The sequence below is a fragment of the Erpetoichthys calabaricus genome, chromosome 3 (assembly GCF_900747795.2).
Source record: "Erpetoichthys calabaricus chromosome 3, fErpCal1.3, whole genome shotgun sequence".
NCBI lineage: Eukaryota > Metazoa > Chordata > Cladistia > Polypteriformes > Polypteridae > Erpetoichthys > Erpetoichthys calabaricus.
The window spans coordinates 217,482,075-217,500,505 of record NC_041396.2 but is presented as its reverse complement, the minus strand read 5'-3'; the positions used below and the strand labels follow the sequence as shown (position 1 = coordinate 217,500,505).

At 39.5% G+C, this 18,431-nt stretch overlaps 1 protein-coding gene across 1 annotated transcript in view; it reads right to left on the bottom strand.

The window, feature by feature from the left end:
- Positions 1–18,431, bottom strand: part of man1a1 (mannosidase, alpha, class 1A, member 1) — a 495,681-nt gene that overhangs the window by 407,541 nt on the left and 69,709 nt on the right. Inside the window, exon 2 of the mRNA XM_051925338.1 lies at positions 2,535–2,631. Coding sequence (XP_051781298.1) covers positions 2,535–2,631 — 97 coding nt within the window. The remainder of the gene's footprint in view (positions 1–2,534; positions 2,632–18,431) is intronic.

Here is an 18,431-nt window from a genome sequence, read left to right as displayed (position 1 = left end):
CTTCAAAGAAACAGCACGGCTTACAGAGCTCGCCAACGCTACACCGTCCAGATCTAAACACTAGCGTGGTGTATGTGCCCAAAAAAAGTCTAACTGCATTCTCGTACCATTGCTCGTGTACTAAAGTGTCAGCAGGTATTTTTCGTGGCATTACACATGTAATTTGTGAGCATGCCCTTGACGATCAAACAGAGGAAGCTCAACAGTTCACTTGTGACTTTATGCTGTAGGAAGGTAAGTAAATAAATCAGTTCGCATGTTATTTATTTGGATCAAATAAAGACACGCTATAGCTATTTATCTATCCCCTTAGCTGTTTTTATATATATTATATAATAACAGTTATAAAAACACTTGTTCATGTTAATTGCAGTCTCAATTGTTAAAAATAACATTTTAAAAGGAGCATTCCACATGAAAATACAACGATCTGACTGACTGACCACGCATACTACTTTATATGGTTAAAAAGAAAAAGAAATAACACTTTCTTTCCAGCGGGGAATCGAACTCGGGTCTCTAAGGCGCAACAGGCCTGCTGCGCACTGATTGGCTGAGTGGTCTGTGTCAGCTCTCCGCGACTTAGTATGTATCGTGATCGTGATTTAGAGAGAATAAAAGTGAAAATAAACTGAAACTTTTACAAGTCCTATAAATGTACACCGTGTGTTACAGACGCAAACCAAATGTATGTGTGTACTGTATAATATTAACAATAAGAGCAGCTCATTACTGAAAACAGCAAATATAGGAGTGAGTCGGGATCGAACCGGGGAGTCTTGATTACACCGGGGATGCTTTATTACAAGTCTGCAAATCTTACCACTACTCTAAGGAAACTTGTTTTTTCTTCAACCTTTTGTGAAAGTGTTTACTTGATCTTTGGACTTCAGGCTTAGTATATTATATAGTTTATGCCTACATTTTGTCATTTACTACTAAAATATGAAAAATGTTTTTGTTTTAAAAATGTGTTTACACAGATTACTGTAGAAACGGAACACACATGAAATGCATGTGTTCCAAATAACGATCTATTATTTCCACTCTAAAACTCTAGCAGTTCAGTCACTCCCAGATAATCAAACAAGGCATGAGCTGGGAAAACTTAGTGAACATTCTGCGACGGTGGGGGATGGAATAGCCGGCTGCTTGCTGGCTCGTCTTAATCTGCACATTTAGAAGACAAAAGAGAGAGGTGAGAACGGTTTTAAGGTGGGCCGGATCTATGAGTTTTTTCGTAGACTCTGGTAATTCTAGTGTTAATCCCCATTTATTATCTCTTTATCCAGTGTGACAGATGGCCGGGACGCCCCTTCACCACATCTGCCAGGGAGACAAGGGAGGGAAGCCCAGTATCTCCCCCTGGACGCTAGATGGCAGCCTCCCTGGGTTGCAGCGGTGCCTCGGACTCCCCCAGGGCTTCATGGGGATTGGAGTTCTGTACAGCTCTGTGGGGTTCCGCAGGCACCGCCAGGGGGTGCTGCAACAGGAGCAGCTGGCCCCTTTTGGGCACTGGTTTCACCTAACCCGGAAGTGCAGCCGGATGTCACTAATCAACCACCTGGAGCACTTCCGGGTGCCTGATTAAAGGGAGCCAGTGACCACCACTCAGCGGCCAGAGTCGGGTGGAAGGAGGACAAAGCTGTGGAGGAGTGGTGGTGAAAGAGAGAGGAGTGTGGTAACTCAGTGCTTGGGACTGTGTTGTGGCTGGAGGTATTACGGGGAAGACGTGCCCTCCAGCTGAAGAAAAATAAAAGTCTTTTGTTTTATACATGCCTCCTGTGTCAAGTCTGTGCCAGGTCGGGCACACTATAGCGCCCTTCTTACACCAGACATTCCCAATTGAGCCATTCTAGATTTGTTGACAGGATATAAAATACTTTATACAGAAGAAGGTTAAAGCTCTGAACCTAACAGGCTGCAATTCAAATTCTGAACCGTTGCCCCAGTGTTTCAAAAGGTTTGCAGTTTTTAGGTAACAAATGAGAAAACAGACTGCAGTGCATATCAACAAGATTTTGTAGGTAACAGATGAGAACATAGACTGCAGAGCACATCAGCAAGATGACATACAAATAAAAAACAAGTCTGTACTTCACAGATAAAATCCAGATTCCAAATCTACTATGTAACCTTAGTAAATGTAACATATGTTAAACTGTTTTGGCAAAAACTGTACATTACTGGGATTTTAAATTCTTTTTTTGATTTAAAACACTTCTAAATGGTGCTTGCAATAAGATGTATGCATAGTGGTCTAGTATTTAAGAAGCTGGACTACATAAATCAAGGCTTAAATTTAAGCGCAGGATTGCTAATACTTTAAAATTCTATATACTTTAGCTTACGAAAAGCAGACAATTGTACTGCTCTTTCAAGATGATAAAGACAAAAAATAATGTTTAATCAATGAAAAATGTATAATTTGATTTTTATGAAGTTCGGAAATAAAAATGTGATTAATTATATTTTGGATATTTTACTAATGCTATTGTTAATTTTATTACAACCATTCATAATGCATTACTTACCAAACAAGTTGCTTGAATGCCCTTGTTTTGAAATTGGTTTCAGCTCATTTGATCCCCAAGCATAATGTTTATAACTATCCCAAGCAAATTTCATCATCTGGAAATAAGAAAGAAATGAAAAAAATATATTAAATGTACTAAAAATCTAATTGGTGCCTTTGTCAAACCCTAGAACTTCATTACAGGACCTACATGTAGCTCTTGCCACCGTTGATGTCAATGTGCAGGAGTCTATTGCTAGAAAGAGGCTGCATAAATTAGAGCTACATGGGAGGTGTGGAAAAAAGGAAACCTTTGCTGTTCAGAAAGAAAATCAGGGCAAGACTAAAGTTTGCTCATGAACAACAAGACAAAACCCACGACCTCTGGAACATTATATTCTGGATACACCATGCAAAAATAGGTAGAGAAATGGTCACCATACCAGAATCTATGTTTGGCGAAAATCAAAGAAGTGTTTGATCATAAGCACTTTATACCAACTATAAAGCATGCTGGTGGAAATGGTCTAGTTTAAGTCTGCTTTGCTACATCAGGTCCTGGGCAGCTTACCATCACAGAATCCATTATAAATTCTTCATTGTACTAGAGGGTGCTTGAGGATAATGTGAAATCACCTGCAAAAAAGATTTAATCTTAAGTGAAAGTGGCTCTAAACATTCCAGCAAATCCATAAAGGGATGGCTGGGAAATAAAAATGGACGGTTCTGGAATGGACAAGTCAAAGCACTAATATGAATCACATTGAGATGCTGTGGGGAATCTGAAACAGGCTAAATGTGCATACAAGACACCCCCTATACATTGCACAGCTGAAAGAATTCTGCATGGATGAGTAAGAAAATTATATCTTCAACTAGACTAAGAGAAACAGTTTAGAAAATGGATGCATGGTGTAATATTCAGGTGCGTTCAGCACCTAAGTTAACTGATATGACCAGGGCTGTGGAGTCGGAGTCAGAGACAATTTTTGGTACCTGGAGTCGGGGTCGGCAAAAATGTTCCGACTCCGACTCCTAATAAATTTAAATTTTAATAAAAAAAATACAGCAAGTTCAAATGTCCAATTTCACAAACAATAGTCATAATTACCACAGACCGTCACGCTTCCCTAGCACATATTGTGTACCACTCTTAAATAATTCTCTGCTACTCACGACTTCCTCATGCAATATCTCAACTCCTCGCTAGGCACTCTTGTCCTATGCTTTCTCTAAGTCCACAAAGACACAACGCAACTCATTCTCTCCTTCTTTATACTTCTCAAACATCGCATCTGTAGTGCTCCTTCCCAGCACAAAATCATACTGCTGCTCACTAATCATCACTTTCCTTCTTAAACTAGCTTCCATTACTCTTTCCCATAACTTCATGCTGTTGCTCATCAAATTTATCCCTCCGTATTTAGTATAGCTCTGCACAACCCCCTTACACTTAAACATCAGTACCAGTACACTTCTTCTTCACTCTTTAGGTATCCTCTCCATTTCCAAGATTGCATTAAACACTGTGGTTAAAAGCTCCACTGACATTTCTCCTAAACACCTCCATGCTTCCACGGGTATGTCATCTGGACCAACAGCCTTCCCATTATTCATCCTCTTCATAGCTGTCCTTACTTCCTCCTTGCTAATTTGTTGGATGGATGGATGGGTGGATGGATGGAAAGATAGATAGATACTTTATTAATCCCCAAGGAGAAATTCACATACTCCAGCAGCAGCATTCTGATAAACAACAAAATTAAAGAGTGATAAAAACACAGTGCAAGCTAAAAAGTGCAAGGTGTAGAGTGCGAGGCAGGTATAACAGTCAATAACATTGTATAATGTTACCATTTACCCCCCCCCCCCCCCCCCAAACCCCAGTGGAACTGAAGAGATGCATAGTGTGAGGGAGGAACGATCTCCTCAGTCTGTCAGTGGAGCAGTGCTCCTCTGTCTGGAGATGATACTGTTCGGTGGATGCAGTGGATTCTCCATGATTGACAAGAGCCTGCTTAGCGCCCTTCGTTCCGCCACAGATATCAAACTATCCAGCTCCGTGTCTACAATAGAGCCTGCCTTCATCACTAGTTTGTCCAGGCGTGAGGCATCCCTCTTCTTTATGCTGCCTCCCCAGCTCACCACCGCGTAGAAGAGGGCGCTCGCCACAACCGTCTGATAGAAAATCTGCAGCATCTTATTGGAGCTGTTGAAGGACGCCAGTCTTCTAAGGAAGTATAGTCAGCTCTGTCCTCTCTTGCACAGAGCATCAGTATTGGCAGTCCAGTACAATTTATCATCCAGCTGCACTCCCAGGTTTTTATAGGTCTGTATCCTCTGCACACAGTCACCGCTGATGATCACGGGGTCCATGAGGGTCCTGGGTCTCCTAAAATCCACCACCAGTTCCTTGGTTTTGCTGGTGTTCAGTTGTAGGTGGTTTGAGTCACACCATTTAACAAAGTCCATGATTAGGTCCCTATACTCCTCCTCCTGCCCATTCCTGATGCAGCCCACGATAACAGTGTCGTCAGCAAACTTTTGCACGTGGCAGGACTCCGAGTTGTATTGGAAGTACAATGTATATAGGCTGAACAGGACCGGAGAAAGTACAGTCCCCTGCGGCACTCCTGTGCTGCTGACCACAATGTCAGACCTGCAGTTCCCAAGACACACATACGGAGGTCTGTCTGTACGATAGTTCATGATCCATGCCACCAGGTATGAATCTACTCCCATCTCTGTCAGCTTGTCCCTAAGGAGCAGAGGTTGGATGGTTTTGAAGACGCTAGAGAAGTCCAGAAACATAATTCTTACTGCACCACTGCCTCTGTCCAAGTGGTAGAGGGATTGGTGTAGCATATAGATGATGGCATCCTCCGCTCCCACCTTCTCCTGGTATGCGAACTGCAGAGGGTCGAGGGCGTGTCGGACCCGTGGCCTCAGGTGGTGAAGCAGCAGCTGCTCCATGCTCTTCATCACATGTGACGTCAGGGCGACAGGCCTGAAATCATTAAGCTCACTAGGATGTGATACCTTTGGGACTGGAGTGATGCAAGATTTTTTCCAAGCCTCGGGACTCTCCCCTGTTCCAGGCTCAGGTTGAAGATGCATTGTAGAGGACTCCCCAGCTCCAATGCACAGGCCTTCAACAGTCGTGGCGATACTCCATCTGGACCCTATGCTTTGCTGGCATGAAATCTCCTCAGCTCTCTGCTTACCTGGGCTGCTGTAATTGTGGGTGAGAGAAAACTCTCTCCTATGCTGGTATCAGCAGAAGGATGGGTGGAGGATGCAGTACTCGGAGGTGACAGTAAAAGTGGATTAGGGTGGTCAAACCTGCTAAAAAAATTGTTAATCAGATTTGCTTTCTCCCTGTCTCTCTCAATTGAGGCACCCCGCTTCGAGCTGCAGCCAGTGATGATCTTTATCCCATCCCACACTTCCTTCATGCTGTTATTCTGCAACTTTTGCTCCAGTTTTCTCCCGTACTGCTCCTTCGCCGCCCTGAGCTGGACTCGGAGTTCCTTCTGCACGCACTTGAGCTCATGCTGATCTCTGCCTTTAAAAGCCCTTTTCTTCTGGTTCAAAAGGCCTTTGATGTCACTTGTAATCCATGGCTTGTTGTTAGCATAGCAGCGTACTGTTCTTACTGGAACTACAAAGTCCACACAGAAGTTGATGTAGTCAGTAGTGCAGTCAACAACCTCCTCAATGTTCTCACTATGTTACCCCTGCAGGATATCCCAGTCCGTAGTTCCAAAGCAGTCTCTCAGAGCCTGCTCTGCCTCAGGGGACCACTTCCTGAATGAGCGTGTGGTTGTAGGTAGCTCCCTCACTCTTGGTTTGTAGTGAGGCTGAAGTAGAACCAGGTTATGATCTGCTTTCCCAAGCGCAGGCAGCGGGGTGGCGCTGTATGCGTCCTTAACGTTTGCATACAGTAGGTCAATAATCCTATTTCCCTGGTTGTTACAATCCACATACTGGGAGAAGGCAGGTAATGTTTTGTCCAGCGTCACATGGTTAAAATCTCCAGAGATTAGCACAAGCGCCTCAGAGTGCTGCATTTGTAGTTTACCAACAACAGAGTGGATGATGTCACCCCTATCTCCACGTCCACGCGAGGAGGGATGTTAACAATAAAAACAATGACGTGTCCAAACTCTCTGGGCCAGTAATATGGATGCAGACTTACGGCCAACAGTTCGATGTCCCTGCAGCAAGTGAAGATTTTGACGTTTACATGTCCAGGGTTGCACCACCTTGTGTTCACATAGAGAGCGAATTGTCCTCCTTTCTGCTTTCCGCAGGTATTTGCGTCTCTGTCCGCTCTAACTGTACTAAACCCGGGTAGCTACACGTTAGCATCGGGGATGCTAGTTGTTAGCCATGTTTCACAAGCCAGTTCATCGATCTTATTTGGTAATGAGTTCACATTTCCCATGATCACAGAAGCACCGAAGGCTTGTATCGCCACTTCCTCGCTAGCCGCTTAGGCTTTAGCTTAGCACCGGCTCTGCTGCCACGATACAGACTTCTTACCTCGTCAGGTAAATAGGGAACCACACCATGATGTAAAACTACATTAATTGATGTGTGTTAGTAGTGATGGAAGGTCTGTAACTAACTGTTGCCAAATTGTCCTAAACATAACATTTTTGAAAGTATGCTCAGTAGAGTAATAACCAATAATTAGCAAATGAAAAACAACAAATTAATGCAAAATGACCAATACTAACATAAAATCACTATCAATATTACTAGGGATGCACCGATATGGGGATTGTTGGCCAATGTTGATATCCGATAATGTTTTTGTACTTATCTGCCAATTCTGATACCAATGCCCAATATGCACATTTATAAGATACAGAGAAAAATAAGAGTTGATCTGTCTGGATGAGAATTACAGAGAAAAATAACACTTATTTCTATAACAAATTTTGCATAACACAGTAAATCATTAAAAACAAATGACGTCTGCCACATTTAGCTGGCTACCTGCTGGTTATATGGAAAGTAGTTTTGCAGGCTGCTGCTTTAAATAACACTTTTCTCTTTCTTTTTGATGGAACAAATTCAACAATAATTGAAAAAATGAAAACTGAAAAATGGGCAAAATGATACAATGACAAAGGAATAAGCAATACCACTTAAGAATAACAATAACATTTGCAAATTATTTTAAATAATTAAAATAAATGGCTTCTGCTCAACCAGATTTAGCTGTCTATTTGATCCTTGGTTTTACAGGCTGCAGTATTAAATACTACATAATATTTTTTGTTTATTTTTGAGTAAATAAGTCTAACCACAACTGAAAGAATGAAAATAAAAAAATGGAAAAACATATAATGGTAAAGAAATAAACAATAACTTTTTTCTGGAGGATTATCATTATATTCTTTTTTTAGCATGATGGGGAGGTTTTTCTTAACAAACAACAGCATCTCTACTTTGTTGCAGGAAATTCTGTTTTTCTTTCCGTTGATCACTTTAGAAGCCGCACTGAGTAATCTCTCTCAGTCCACGCTAGTAAAATGGGGCTGACAGGAACTTGCATGCTACTTTGGCAATGGCAGGAAACCAACTCCAGTTGTTATTCCAGTATTTCTTTTTTTTTATATATATTTTTATTTTATTAATTTTCATTGTAATCATTCCATACAAACAGATCAATTTATATAAAATTTATGAATTTTTATTCCTTGGGATTGGTGCTACTGACAGAAATCCCTGCACCTACTGAATAACATGCATACATACATAGCTTGAATGCTTGTCTGTATTGTTTTGCTGTTTTTTTTTTTTAAATATGTTATCAATATGTTTATTTTTTCAATGTAAATCATGAAGTGCTTGCAAATCGCTCATTATTGCTTAAGAGACTTGGTGAAAACAATGAACATCATCGACTCTCTCACAAAAAGCAACTTAAAGAGAAATAAGGTACTTTGTAACTACAATGTTCATAAGAAAAACAAACAAAATTGTCCATGATTGATGAAACAAAGTAAATGCAGACATTTTTTGTCTTTTTTTTTCCCTTGAGGCCAGAGGACCTTACATCCCTGTTCAATAAATAAACTGAAGCACTGTGATCCTTTATGTGTCTTAATAATGAAACAAGTGCATTAATGTTGGTTTTGTGGTGGTCTTTAAGTATTTGCTGTGCGTTGTAATCAGTTATTTAGCCAACAGTATTTTTCAAAGTAACTTATAAAAAAAAAAAAAAAATCTGTGAAATTACTTTAAGTGTTTATTTCCAAAACTACTATGTTAAAACACACCAAACAAAAATAAAAAGAAAAGAAGCATAGGCTCAGGTTAAGATGAAAACTAGCAGTCTTCAAATGGGATGTGGTTTTCTTGCCTTCCAAAATTTTTTATTTATTTGAACTATATTAGAATAGTGATATTTGCTCTGACAGCCCTAGTTATTACTTATAATAATGCTGTAAAGATCTCACTAGAGCTATTTAACTCTATTTTTTTCTCACCTCTGCTGCCATCAGGCTGTTTCATTGGGTTCTCTTCAAGAATTTCATTGTACATTTTGAAGAGTGTCAATGTCCTTTTGTCCTTTATCTTGGCCTTTTTCTGTTGTGGGAAATCTATTTGTGGGCCACTTGTTTGCATCTTGTTTAATGTAAGTTCCTTGCATCTGAGTTTGCAACACTTGAATTGCCAATGATTTAACATCTGCATCAAAATAACTGTTCTTGTATCCTGGGTCTACAATACTGGCAACAGATTACACAGGTTCTGTGGAAATATCAATGAAATGATTGTTTACAGCCTCCAAGAGAGTGCTTTACTGGTTTCAACTCCAAAGTCAATATGAACGCCCTTAGTCAGTTGTTTTAATGCATTAACCAAGGGAATAATATTAGAAGCCAGTGCTTCATATTGGAAAATTTTTTGTCAGCTGTTCAAATAGAATGTTCTCAATCAAACCCCTATGATTAGGCATTAGAGTTGCCGGTAACTCAAAATCAGAGGCATAAGCCCCAGGGGCTCTTTTCTACTCCAGCAAGTTTTGCAGCATATAGAATGCGCTATTCAATCTGGTTGAAGCATTTCTGGCTGCATATCAAGTTCAATTTGTATAGTTTTGAGATGAAAATTGGCTAATTGTGAATGTTTAAAATGACAAACTATTTTTCTGGTGATCGCCATTGCATCCAAGACACTGTGCTAGGATAATACTGTATTTTACATCTTGCCATGAATGACAATGTATGTGCCATACATGGCAAACTTGAGATCATGCATTTCCTCTATAGCCTTTGAAACGTTATGTGCATTGTCTTGTAGTACTACATGAACATCCTCTTTGGGTATTTTCCATGTTTCAAACATTCTTTTAAAAATCATGAAGAGTACAGCACCCATGTGTGATCCTAAGAATTATTGGGAGTGCCAGATTCCTTTCTTTAATTCAAAACTGCGGTTGATCCACTGAGCAGTTAAACTAAGCATATTCATAAGACTCATATCAGATGTCCATATATCAGTGGTAAAGCTTATGGCTGTGACATCGGCAGGAAGGAGTCTGTGCGCATGACTTTCTACAATATTATGTAGCTCTGTAAGTGCTACATCAGAGAAATAACAGCGAGTGGGTATCAGGTAGCGAGATTCAAGATGCTCAGCCAGTCTTTGAAATACTGTATCCTGAATATGGCTGACCATCCAGAGCAATAATTTCCATCACCTTCACATTAATTGCCTGAGCTTTGGGGCTGTCTTTATAAAATTTCTATGATTTTTCAAGAAACTGATTAACAGGCTGAGCAACTTCAGTTTTTGATTTTGTACACGGTGGCTCAGGATTCTCCTCTTTTGCTCTGAGGAATTCTGCATATTTGTCAGGACAGTGTGTTTTGAAGTGTATAATTAAGTTGGTGGTATTGAAATGTCACACTTTATTTCCTCCACACAAGACATTAGTTGAACAAGTGTTACAAATGTCACATTTTATGTCACTCTCACTTACTTTGAAAAACTTCTACACCGTAGTCATTTTCACACAATAGCTCAGCGTCACTTAAATGTCTTGCTCATCTGGAACACAGTGAATTCGTCATCAAATAATTGATTTGAATTATCAGTCAAATTTAGTCATTGGTCTGATTACAATAAAATTATTTTAACCCATTATCTGCCAAAACAGAAATTAATCCAATATTGTCATGCATCCCTAGAAAACCCAGCCACAGGGGATGCACAAACCAGTGTGTTTCTTCGTGCTGGTCCCAAGCCCGGATAAATGGGGAGGGTTACATCAGGAAGGGCATCCAGTGTAAAATTTTGCCAAATCAATATGCGGACAACAATACAAATTTCCATACCGGATCGGTCGAGTCCCGGGTTAACAACAACCACCTAGATACTACCACATGAAAGGAGAAAAGCAACCGAAATAAGCCCTCCATCTAGCTATTACAAGCATTTTTTTTAAAACACAGCAATTAGTTAAAATTAGGCCAGAGAAAGTTAACACATTAATTTTTGCAATAAATGCGGTCTGTTTAATGCGTTAAAAAAATATTGTTGCATCCAGGGCTGGCAACAAGGCCAATGCAATAGGCAGTACTTTGGTCAAGGCAGTATTTTCATGCTTTTTTAAAAAAAAAAAAAATACAAAACAATACTACTAATGATTAGGCTGGAGATGCAGAGGGCCATATGGCTGGACAGCTACTAAGCACATGTGCTTGCAATGCATTATACAAATGAAACATCTGAGAGGGAGGAGGAAGTCCCTGGTGAAAGAAGCACAAGAGACTGAGTGTGGAAGATGCTGGAGCAGAAGCACTTTTGCTTGGAGTTGGTGAGGACCATAAGAGTCACACGGGGCAGCTGCAGCACGGTGTGTGCAAACAGCACTGAGTAAACATGTGAGTAGAGGGGAACAAGAGTAAAATTGCGGTGTGCTTCTCGGCCAGAACACTGAAGAAGAAGTCAGCACAGAGGTGTTAAACGAGTCTAAGTGCAATTAAAGTTAAGGTGATCACAGTGTTGCTTTAATGTTAGCTTCTACAGGTAGTCCCATCCTCCTCAGATAGGTCTCAACTTCATGAGGAGCATGTCACTCTTCGGTCTGGACCCAGAGACACTACAATGTTATTTCCACCATTTACATTTATTTATTTGGCTAACACCTCAGGGAGTCCCGCAGGGTTCTGTTTTGGGGCCACTTCTTTTTCTCATTTAGATCTTCCCAACAGGTAATATTTTCCAGCACCATGGTATTAAGTTTCATTGTTATGCTGATGACACACAGCTATATCTATCCACTAAATCCACTTCTGTTTTCCCTCCAGATACTCTTATGGCATGTATCCAAGACAAAGACATGGATGACTCACAATTTTCTCCAACTAAATAGCAATAAAACGGTGGTTCACCTCATTGGCTCTAAATCTACACTTGCTAAGGTTAACCATTATTCTATTTTAATTAACAACATCAACACAAACATCTCTTCTCAAGTTAAGAGCTTGGGCGTTATTCTTGACAGTACTCTCTTTTTCTTCCCATATACTGTAAGTAACATTTCTCGGACTGCCTTCTTCCATGTCTGAAGCATTTCTAGACTTGTTGAAATAGTCCTGTTCTTACGCAACACAGTACTGAAGTATTGGTTAATGCCCTAGTCACCTCACGTATAGATTACTGTAACGCTATTCTATCTGGCATCCCACAAAAACTTATCCATCGCTTACAACTTGTTCAAAGTTCTGCTGCCAGAATAATAACCTGTTCTAAATCCACTGAACATATTACACCTCTTCTCTCTCAACTTTACTGGCTCCCTGTTAACTACAGAATACAATACAAAATACTGCTCTTAACATTTAAAGCTCTTCACCACCTCGCTCCCGCCTACTTCACTGATCTCCTCCAGACTTACACTCCCGCTCGCTCACTCAGATCCTCACCTGCAGCTCTAGTTTCTGTACCACACATCAAACTCAGTTCTATGGGAGCTTGAGCATTCTCTCATAGTGCTCCTCAACTTTGGAATTTTCTTCCCTTTCATATACATCAGCTCGAATCAATAACATTTTAAAACTGCCCTCAAAACTTATCTTTTCAAGCTGGCATACCAATTGTGAATTCTACACTGTTACTTCTTGTTATCTTTGTTTGTTTGCTAATTATTGCTTTATGATTTATCATTCTCTTGTTTTTATTTTACTAATGTTGGTTAATTTTATTGTAAGGTGACCCTGAGTGCTAAGAAAGGCGCCTATTAAATAAAATATATTATTATTATTATTATTACCTTTATCCAAAGTGACTTACAATACTTGAGATACAATTGGTTACATTTCTTTTTACAATTGTAGCAAAGGCAGATGAAGCTATTTGCTCAGGGGAGCACAGTGTAAGTGGCGGGATTTGAAACCACAATCTCAGGATTTAAAGCCTTAACCACTATGCAACACTGCCTGCCACACCAGTTGAAAAACACGTGTGTAGAATATTATCATCAAGTTGTTGACGGTGATGAACAATTGAGGATAGTATTAACGGAGTTTTAACAGAAGTTTTAACTTATGCCCACTTTCAATTAAATAAGTCTTTAGCAGTGCATTCAAAGTCAACAGTCATTTCGTACATTGTTTTCATTTTGCCTTCTTTTCAACTTGCCTTTTAGGAAGGCATTCAAATTCAGGTTGTAATTGCTCAAATAGTATTTTGTTAAAAGTTCAGATTTAGGGTCATTGTTTAAGCTTAAACTATCCCTTTTTTTTTTTTTTTAATTCCCTTATGTTGATTCTACACTAATTGTGTGATTCAGTGTGTACTCACTTCGTGATTTATGTATTCATTTTATAATTACGTTTTAACTTTAGATGCGATTAATCAGATATATTTATATGATTAGTTAATTTTTTTAATTATTACCAGCCCTAGGTAAAATTATTTAAATAATTAAGAATATGGAAAGGAACGGATTTATTCTAGAACAGCAGTATGACAGACAACTATCTTAAAAGATTGTAATTTCATTCTGCAAATACACAAAAGCAAAAGCAGCTCTTTGGGTCTAAATAAATCATAATGAACATTTAGTCTGTTGTACATTATACCACTAAGCAATCAGCACAGCGCAAATTGTAATCCTGCCCTAACCTTGTTACTAGCTGGTAGTGTGGTCCTTGTTACAACCCCAGCCACTCCGATCTTCTGCTCGCAGATCCATTTCTAAACTAATCCTATGTTTATTTCATTTAGGGGAGCTGCACATTTCCCATGTAATTAATTACTTTTCTTTTTTTTTTTTTTGAAAAACTTCTAAAACAGCAGGAGAAGAGTTTCACTGTGTGAGCTGCTTGCACACGTGCCCTCCTCAGCATCTGTCTCAATTGCACTGGGCATCTGTGCAACAGTCTAGCAAGTAAAAGAGAAAAATATACAAAATAAAGAAGTTCAACCAACTTGCTCTCAAGGTAAAATTGAAATAGTAAACTAAGTCGCACAGAAAGTTTCTCCATTTTATGACAGACAAGTTTGCAAACTCGCCAATGCTTTTCAATGTAAGATTTTGAAATGTGAAAACTTTATACAGTGTGATCTGTTCAAGATATTGGAATGAAAATGTAACTGCCTCTACATACTTCCATCCATCCATCCATCCTCTTCTGCTTATCCGAGGTCAGGTCATGGGGGCAGCAGCTTGAGCAGAGATGACCAGACTTCCCTCTCCCCGGCCACATCTTCTAGCTCTTCCGGGAGAATCCTGAGGTGTTCCCAGGCCAGCCGGGAGACATAGCCCCTCCAGCGTGTCCTGGGTCTTCCCTGGGGCCTCCTCCCGGTTGGAAGTGCCCAGAACACCTCACCAGGGAGGCGTCCAGGAGGCATCCTAATCAGATGCCCGAGCCACCTCATCTGACTCCTCTCGATGCGGAGTAGCAGCAGCTCTACTCTGAGCCCCTCCCGGATGACTGAGCTTCTCACCCTATCTTTAAGGGAGAGCCCAGACACCCTGCAGAGGAAACTCATTTCAGCCGCTTGTATTCGTGATCTCGTTCTTTCAGTCACTACCCATAGCTCATGACCATAGGTGAGGGTAGGAACATAGATCGACTGGTAAATTGAGAGCTTTGCCTTATGGCTCAGCTCCTTTTTCACCACAACAGACCGATGCAGAGCCCGCATCACTACGGACGCCGCACTGATCCGCCTGTTGATCTCACGCTCCATTCTTCCCTCACTCGTGAACAAGAACCCGAGATACTAGAACTCCTCCACTTGGGGCAGGATCTCGCTCCCAACCCTGAGAGGGCACTCCACCCTTTTCCGGCTGAGGACCATGGTCTCGGATTTGGAGGTGCTGATTCCCATCCCAGCCACTTCACACTCAGCTGCGAACCAATCCAGAGAGAGCTGAAGATCACGGCCTGGTGAAGCAAACAGGACATCATCATCTGCAAAAAGCAGTGACCCAATCCTGAGTCCACCAAACCAGACCCCCTCAACACCCTGGCTGCGCCTAGAAATTCTGTCCATAAAAGTTATGAACAGAATCGGTGACAAAGGGCAGCCCTGGCGGAGTCCAACTCTCACTGGAAACGGGTTCGACTTACTGCCGGCAATGCGGACCAAGCTCTGACACCGGTTGTACAGGGACCGAACAGCCCTTATCAGGGGGTCCGGTACCCCATACTCCCGGAGCACCCCCCACAGGATTCCCCGAGTGACACAGTCGAACGCCTTTTCCAAGTCCATAAAACACATGTAGACTGGTTGGGCGAACTCCCATGCACCCTCCAGGACTCTGCTAAGGGTGTAGAGCTGGTCCACTGTTCCGCGACTCTACATACTTCCTTGAAGAGTAAATGTCCAATATTTCAACAGAATTGGTCTATGGAAGGCCAAGATGTTTCATGCAAACATCTATATACTTGGACAGACAAAAGGATATGGCTATCGCAATACATTCACCCATTATATATGAACACACCTAAAAATCCTGAGCTCTTCAGTACAAAAAAAAAAATCAGTCAATTCTTGTCACTTTCACCATTCAGATGTCTCCAAGGTTCTTTAATTATTGCTTCTGTAAGGCAGTTCTCACATAACTCACAAGAGAGACAAGAGACAGAAGCAATAATTACCCAAAATTTAGTCTTTAACAAATAAAATGAAATTTAGAAATACAGTATCCAATAATTATATGTCTAGCCTTTTTTTAGCAAGTGGCAAATGGCTTCCTTGTCTTAAATGCAGAGAAAAAATTGATAGTAATTCTTTTAATCTGCAGGTGAAGACGTCATTCCACTGATTTTTTTTTTTAGTATCAGATATAAATAATCACGCAATCAATGCTTTTTCCTCCTCTGAAAAGCTCAGCGCTGCTGTTAACTGACAGCTTTCTAATGCAATTTGTTATGAAAGGTTTTGAATAAAACTAACATTGGCTGCTTGATTGCTGCACTTATGTCTCTAAAATTGAAATACAGTACTGCACTGTACTTCCCACAAGCTACAATCCTGATTTCTTTGTAAACCCAGTTTTTCAAAATTAACTTATCCCAAACCACTGTCCAACTCTTATGAAGTTCACTTATATTTTAAACCCTAGAGTGCTGTACAATAATTATAAACATAGTATGGCTTAAAAAAATATGCTCTTGGAATGCAGTAGTTATTTTTTTCTAATAATAGTACATCTGTAGTACTAGGATGTTGTACCGTGTTAGCCATTATGAATGTAGTAATTATATTGTAATCTTTTTAGTTAGCCAATAAAAGGTGTCATTTTGCTTGATTTCTCATTATAATAATAGTATACACATTGTTGCAAGGGAGTAATGTTGCATGCTACACAGCAATAAAGTACAAGTATAATGATAGGACTTTTATGACCAATTATAATCTATGATATTTTTTACTTAGGAGGCAAATTATCTAAACTTCACTTTCAATTTCAGCATATGCCCCTTCCACAAACTGTCAGATAACAATTCAAACTGAATCACTAAAGAATTAGGATTCTATTCAATTAATGCTTATATGACTTATAATATTAGGGCCTCAGCATTATACATTTTCTAATTTCTAATAGACTGCATGAAGAATATTTTATTAGTATCCTTAAATGTTAGGTATATTATCAAATATAAAAGGCACAGCGCTTTTGCTGTATAAACATACCAGGCATACATTTAAATAGAACTTTTATCCTTGAACCGTTCACATATGAGAAACAGCACACATATGTTTATGTGCTGTTGACTATGTATGACCTGAACAATAAATGAGTAGCCACAAATAATGTATACTAGAGTAATTATGACTAGTCAGTATTTTGTACTTCCTCTCCTCAGAACACAAAGCATATTATTTCACCGACTAAAACGTAAATATGCTACAATTCAACAGAGAAAAATTTTAAAAAAATAAATAACCTGCAATTAAAAACTGCCCCCACCTCTCAAAATCAGGGTTTGTGTTTTGTGAAAACTGAACAAAACCTGTTTAAATAGACTTATTAAAAGTTCCCTTTGTCTCTCTGATACATGTAAAAAGAAAAAAATGCATACTGAAACTCTTTCATGCTATCATTTTAAAGAATAGACACACATATAAACATACACCTCAGAGCACGCTCATCAGGCTTAATTCTCGTCGACTGCGTGTGTCTTAAATGCACCATTTTACAAAACACCTGTTCCTTTATGTGGAGGTGGTAAGTTTCAGGTCTCACCTCACTATATTAAAAAACACTGATGTACTGTAAAAGAAAATGATCAATTCTTGAACTCTTTACTCTGCAGTAGCTGCCATTCAAAGTAGCACTGTGAGCAAGGCAACCTTCACCTGATGCACTAAATAGATTAGACTGACTATACTTGGTGTGCATGATGCCTCAATGACCTAGACTACTTTGTAAAAGTGCACAAAATCATTCTGTAACCTAAAGTTCAAAATACATTAAATACAATCGGCGCAGTAGGGCAGAAACACACACAGCATGTGATTTCATAGTAAGCAGCAGAATAACAAGGTCGATATCATGCAAGATTAAGAAAGCATGCAAAGACCATTTAAATGTTAGCATGACCCTAATAGCTGTGCCTCCACCAGGATGTCTTACTCAGCTGTAGTTATGAATCCATTAATCAAGCAAGAGGAAAAAAATTAATATGACACATATAACAATGAAAGAACAGACTTAATTCTCATTCTCTTCCTCCTCCTCCTACTTTGTTCTTAACTTAACAAGCTCAGAAGTAATCGAAATAAAGAAAGGCTGTCTGTGCCACTTTGCAATGCTTTCAACATTTCCAGCATAGACCACAGCACAGAAAAACATGCTCTCAAATCGATTTAAATCACCACATCTTTTACTATAAAGCATGTGCTCTCTGTAATGGAATTATGAAATCAGACCACTGTAGGAAACATTTATTTAATCAGTAACACTTGATTGCATAAACAACTAGAATTCTATACTGCTGGATTACAAGTCATGAGAAATTAAATCCACTGTTAAAAAAAAAAAAAAAAAAAAATTCAGAAGACTGAAAGAACACCTTAACCACCAACAAATATGTTCATATGTCACTTCACCAAAATTGTGGCACCTGTATGTCTCTTATAACTAAAGTATTTAAGCACTCTATTAAAAATATAATTAAAAGTACAAGTATGACAATTGTTTGTTTTACATAGCATTTTTCACATTGGAATGGCTCGCAGCATCTCACAGATGATAGGCAAGAAAGAAATTAAACCAAATGGAAAAGTAGTCATTTACAAATATACAGCATATTCCATCGGTTAAATTATATAAGAGAAAACTAAAACATCTGGCACCAGGTATAGAGACTATCTATCTTCATGTACCAGTCTATAACATCTTGTGTATAGATATCCAACTACAAATGATAAT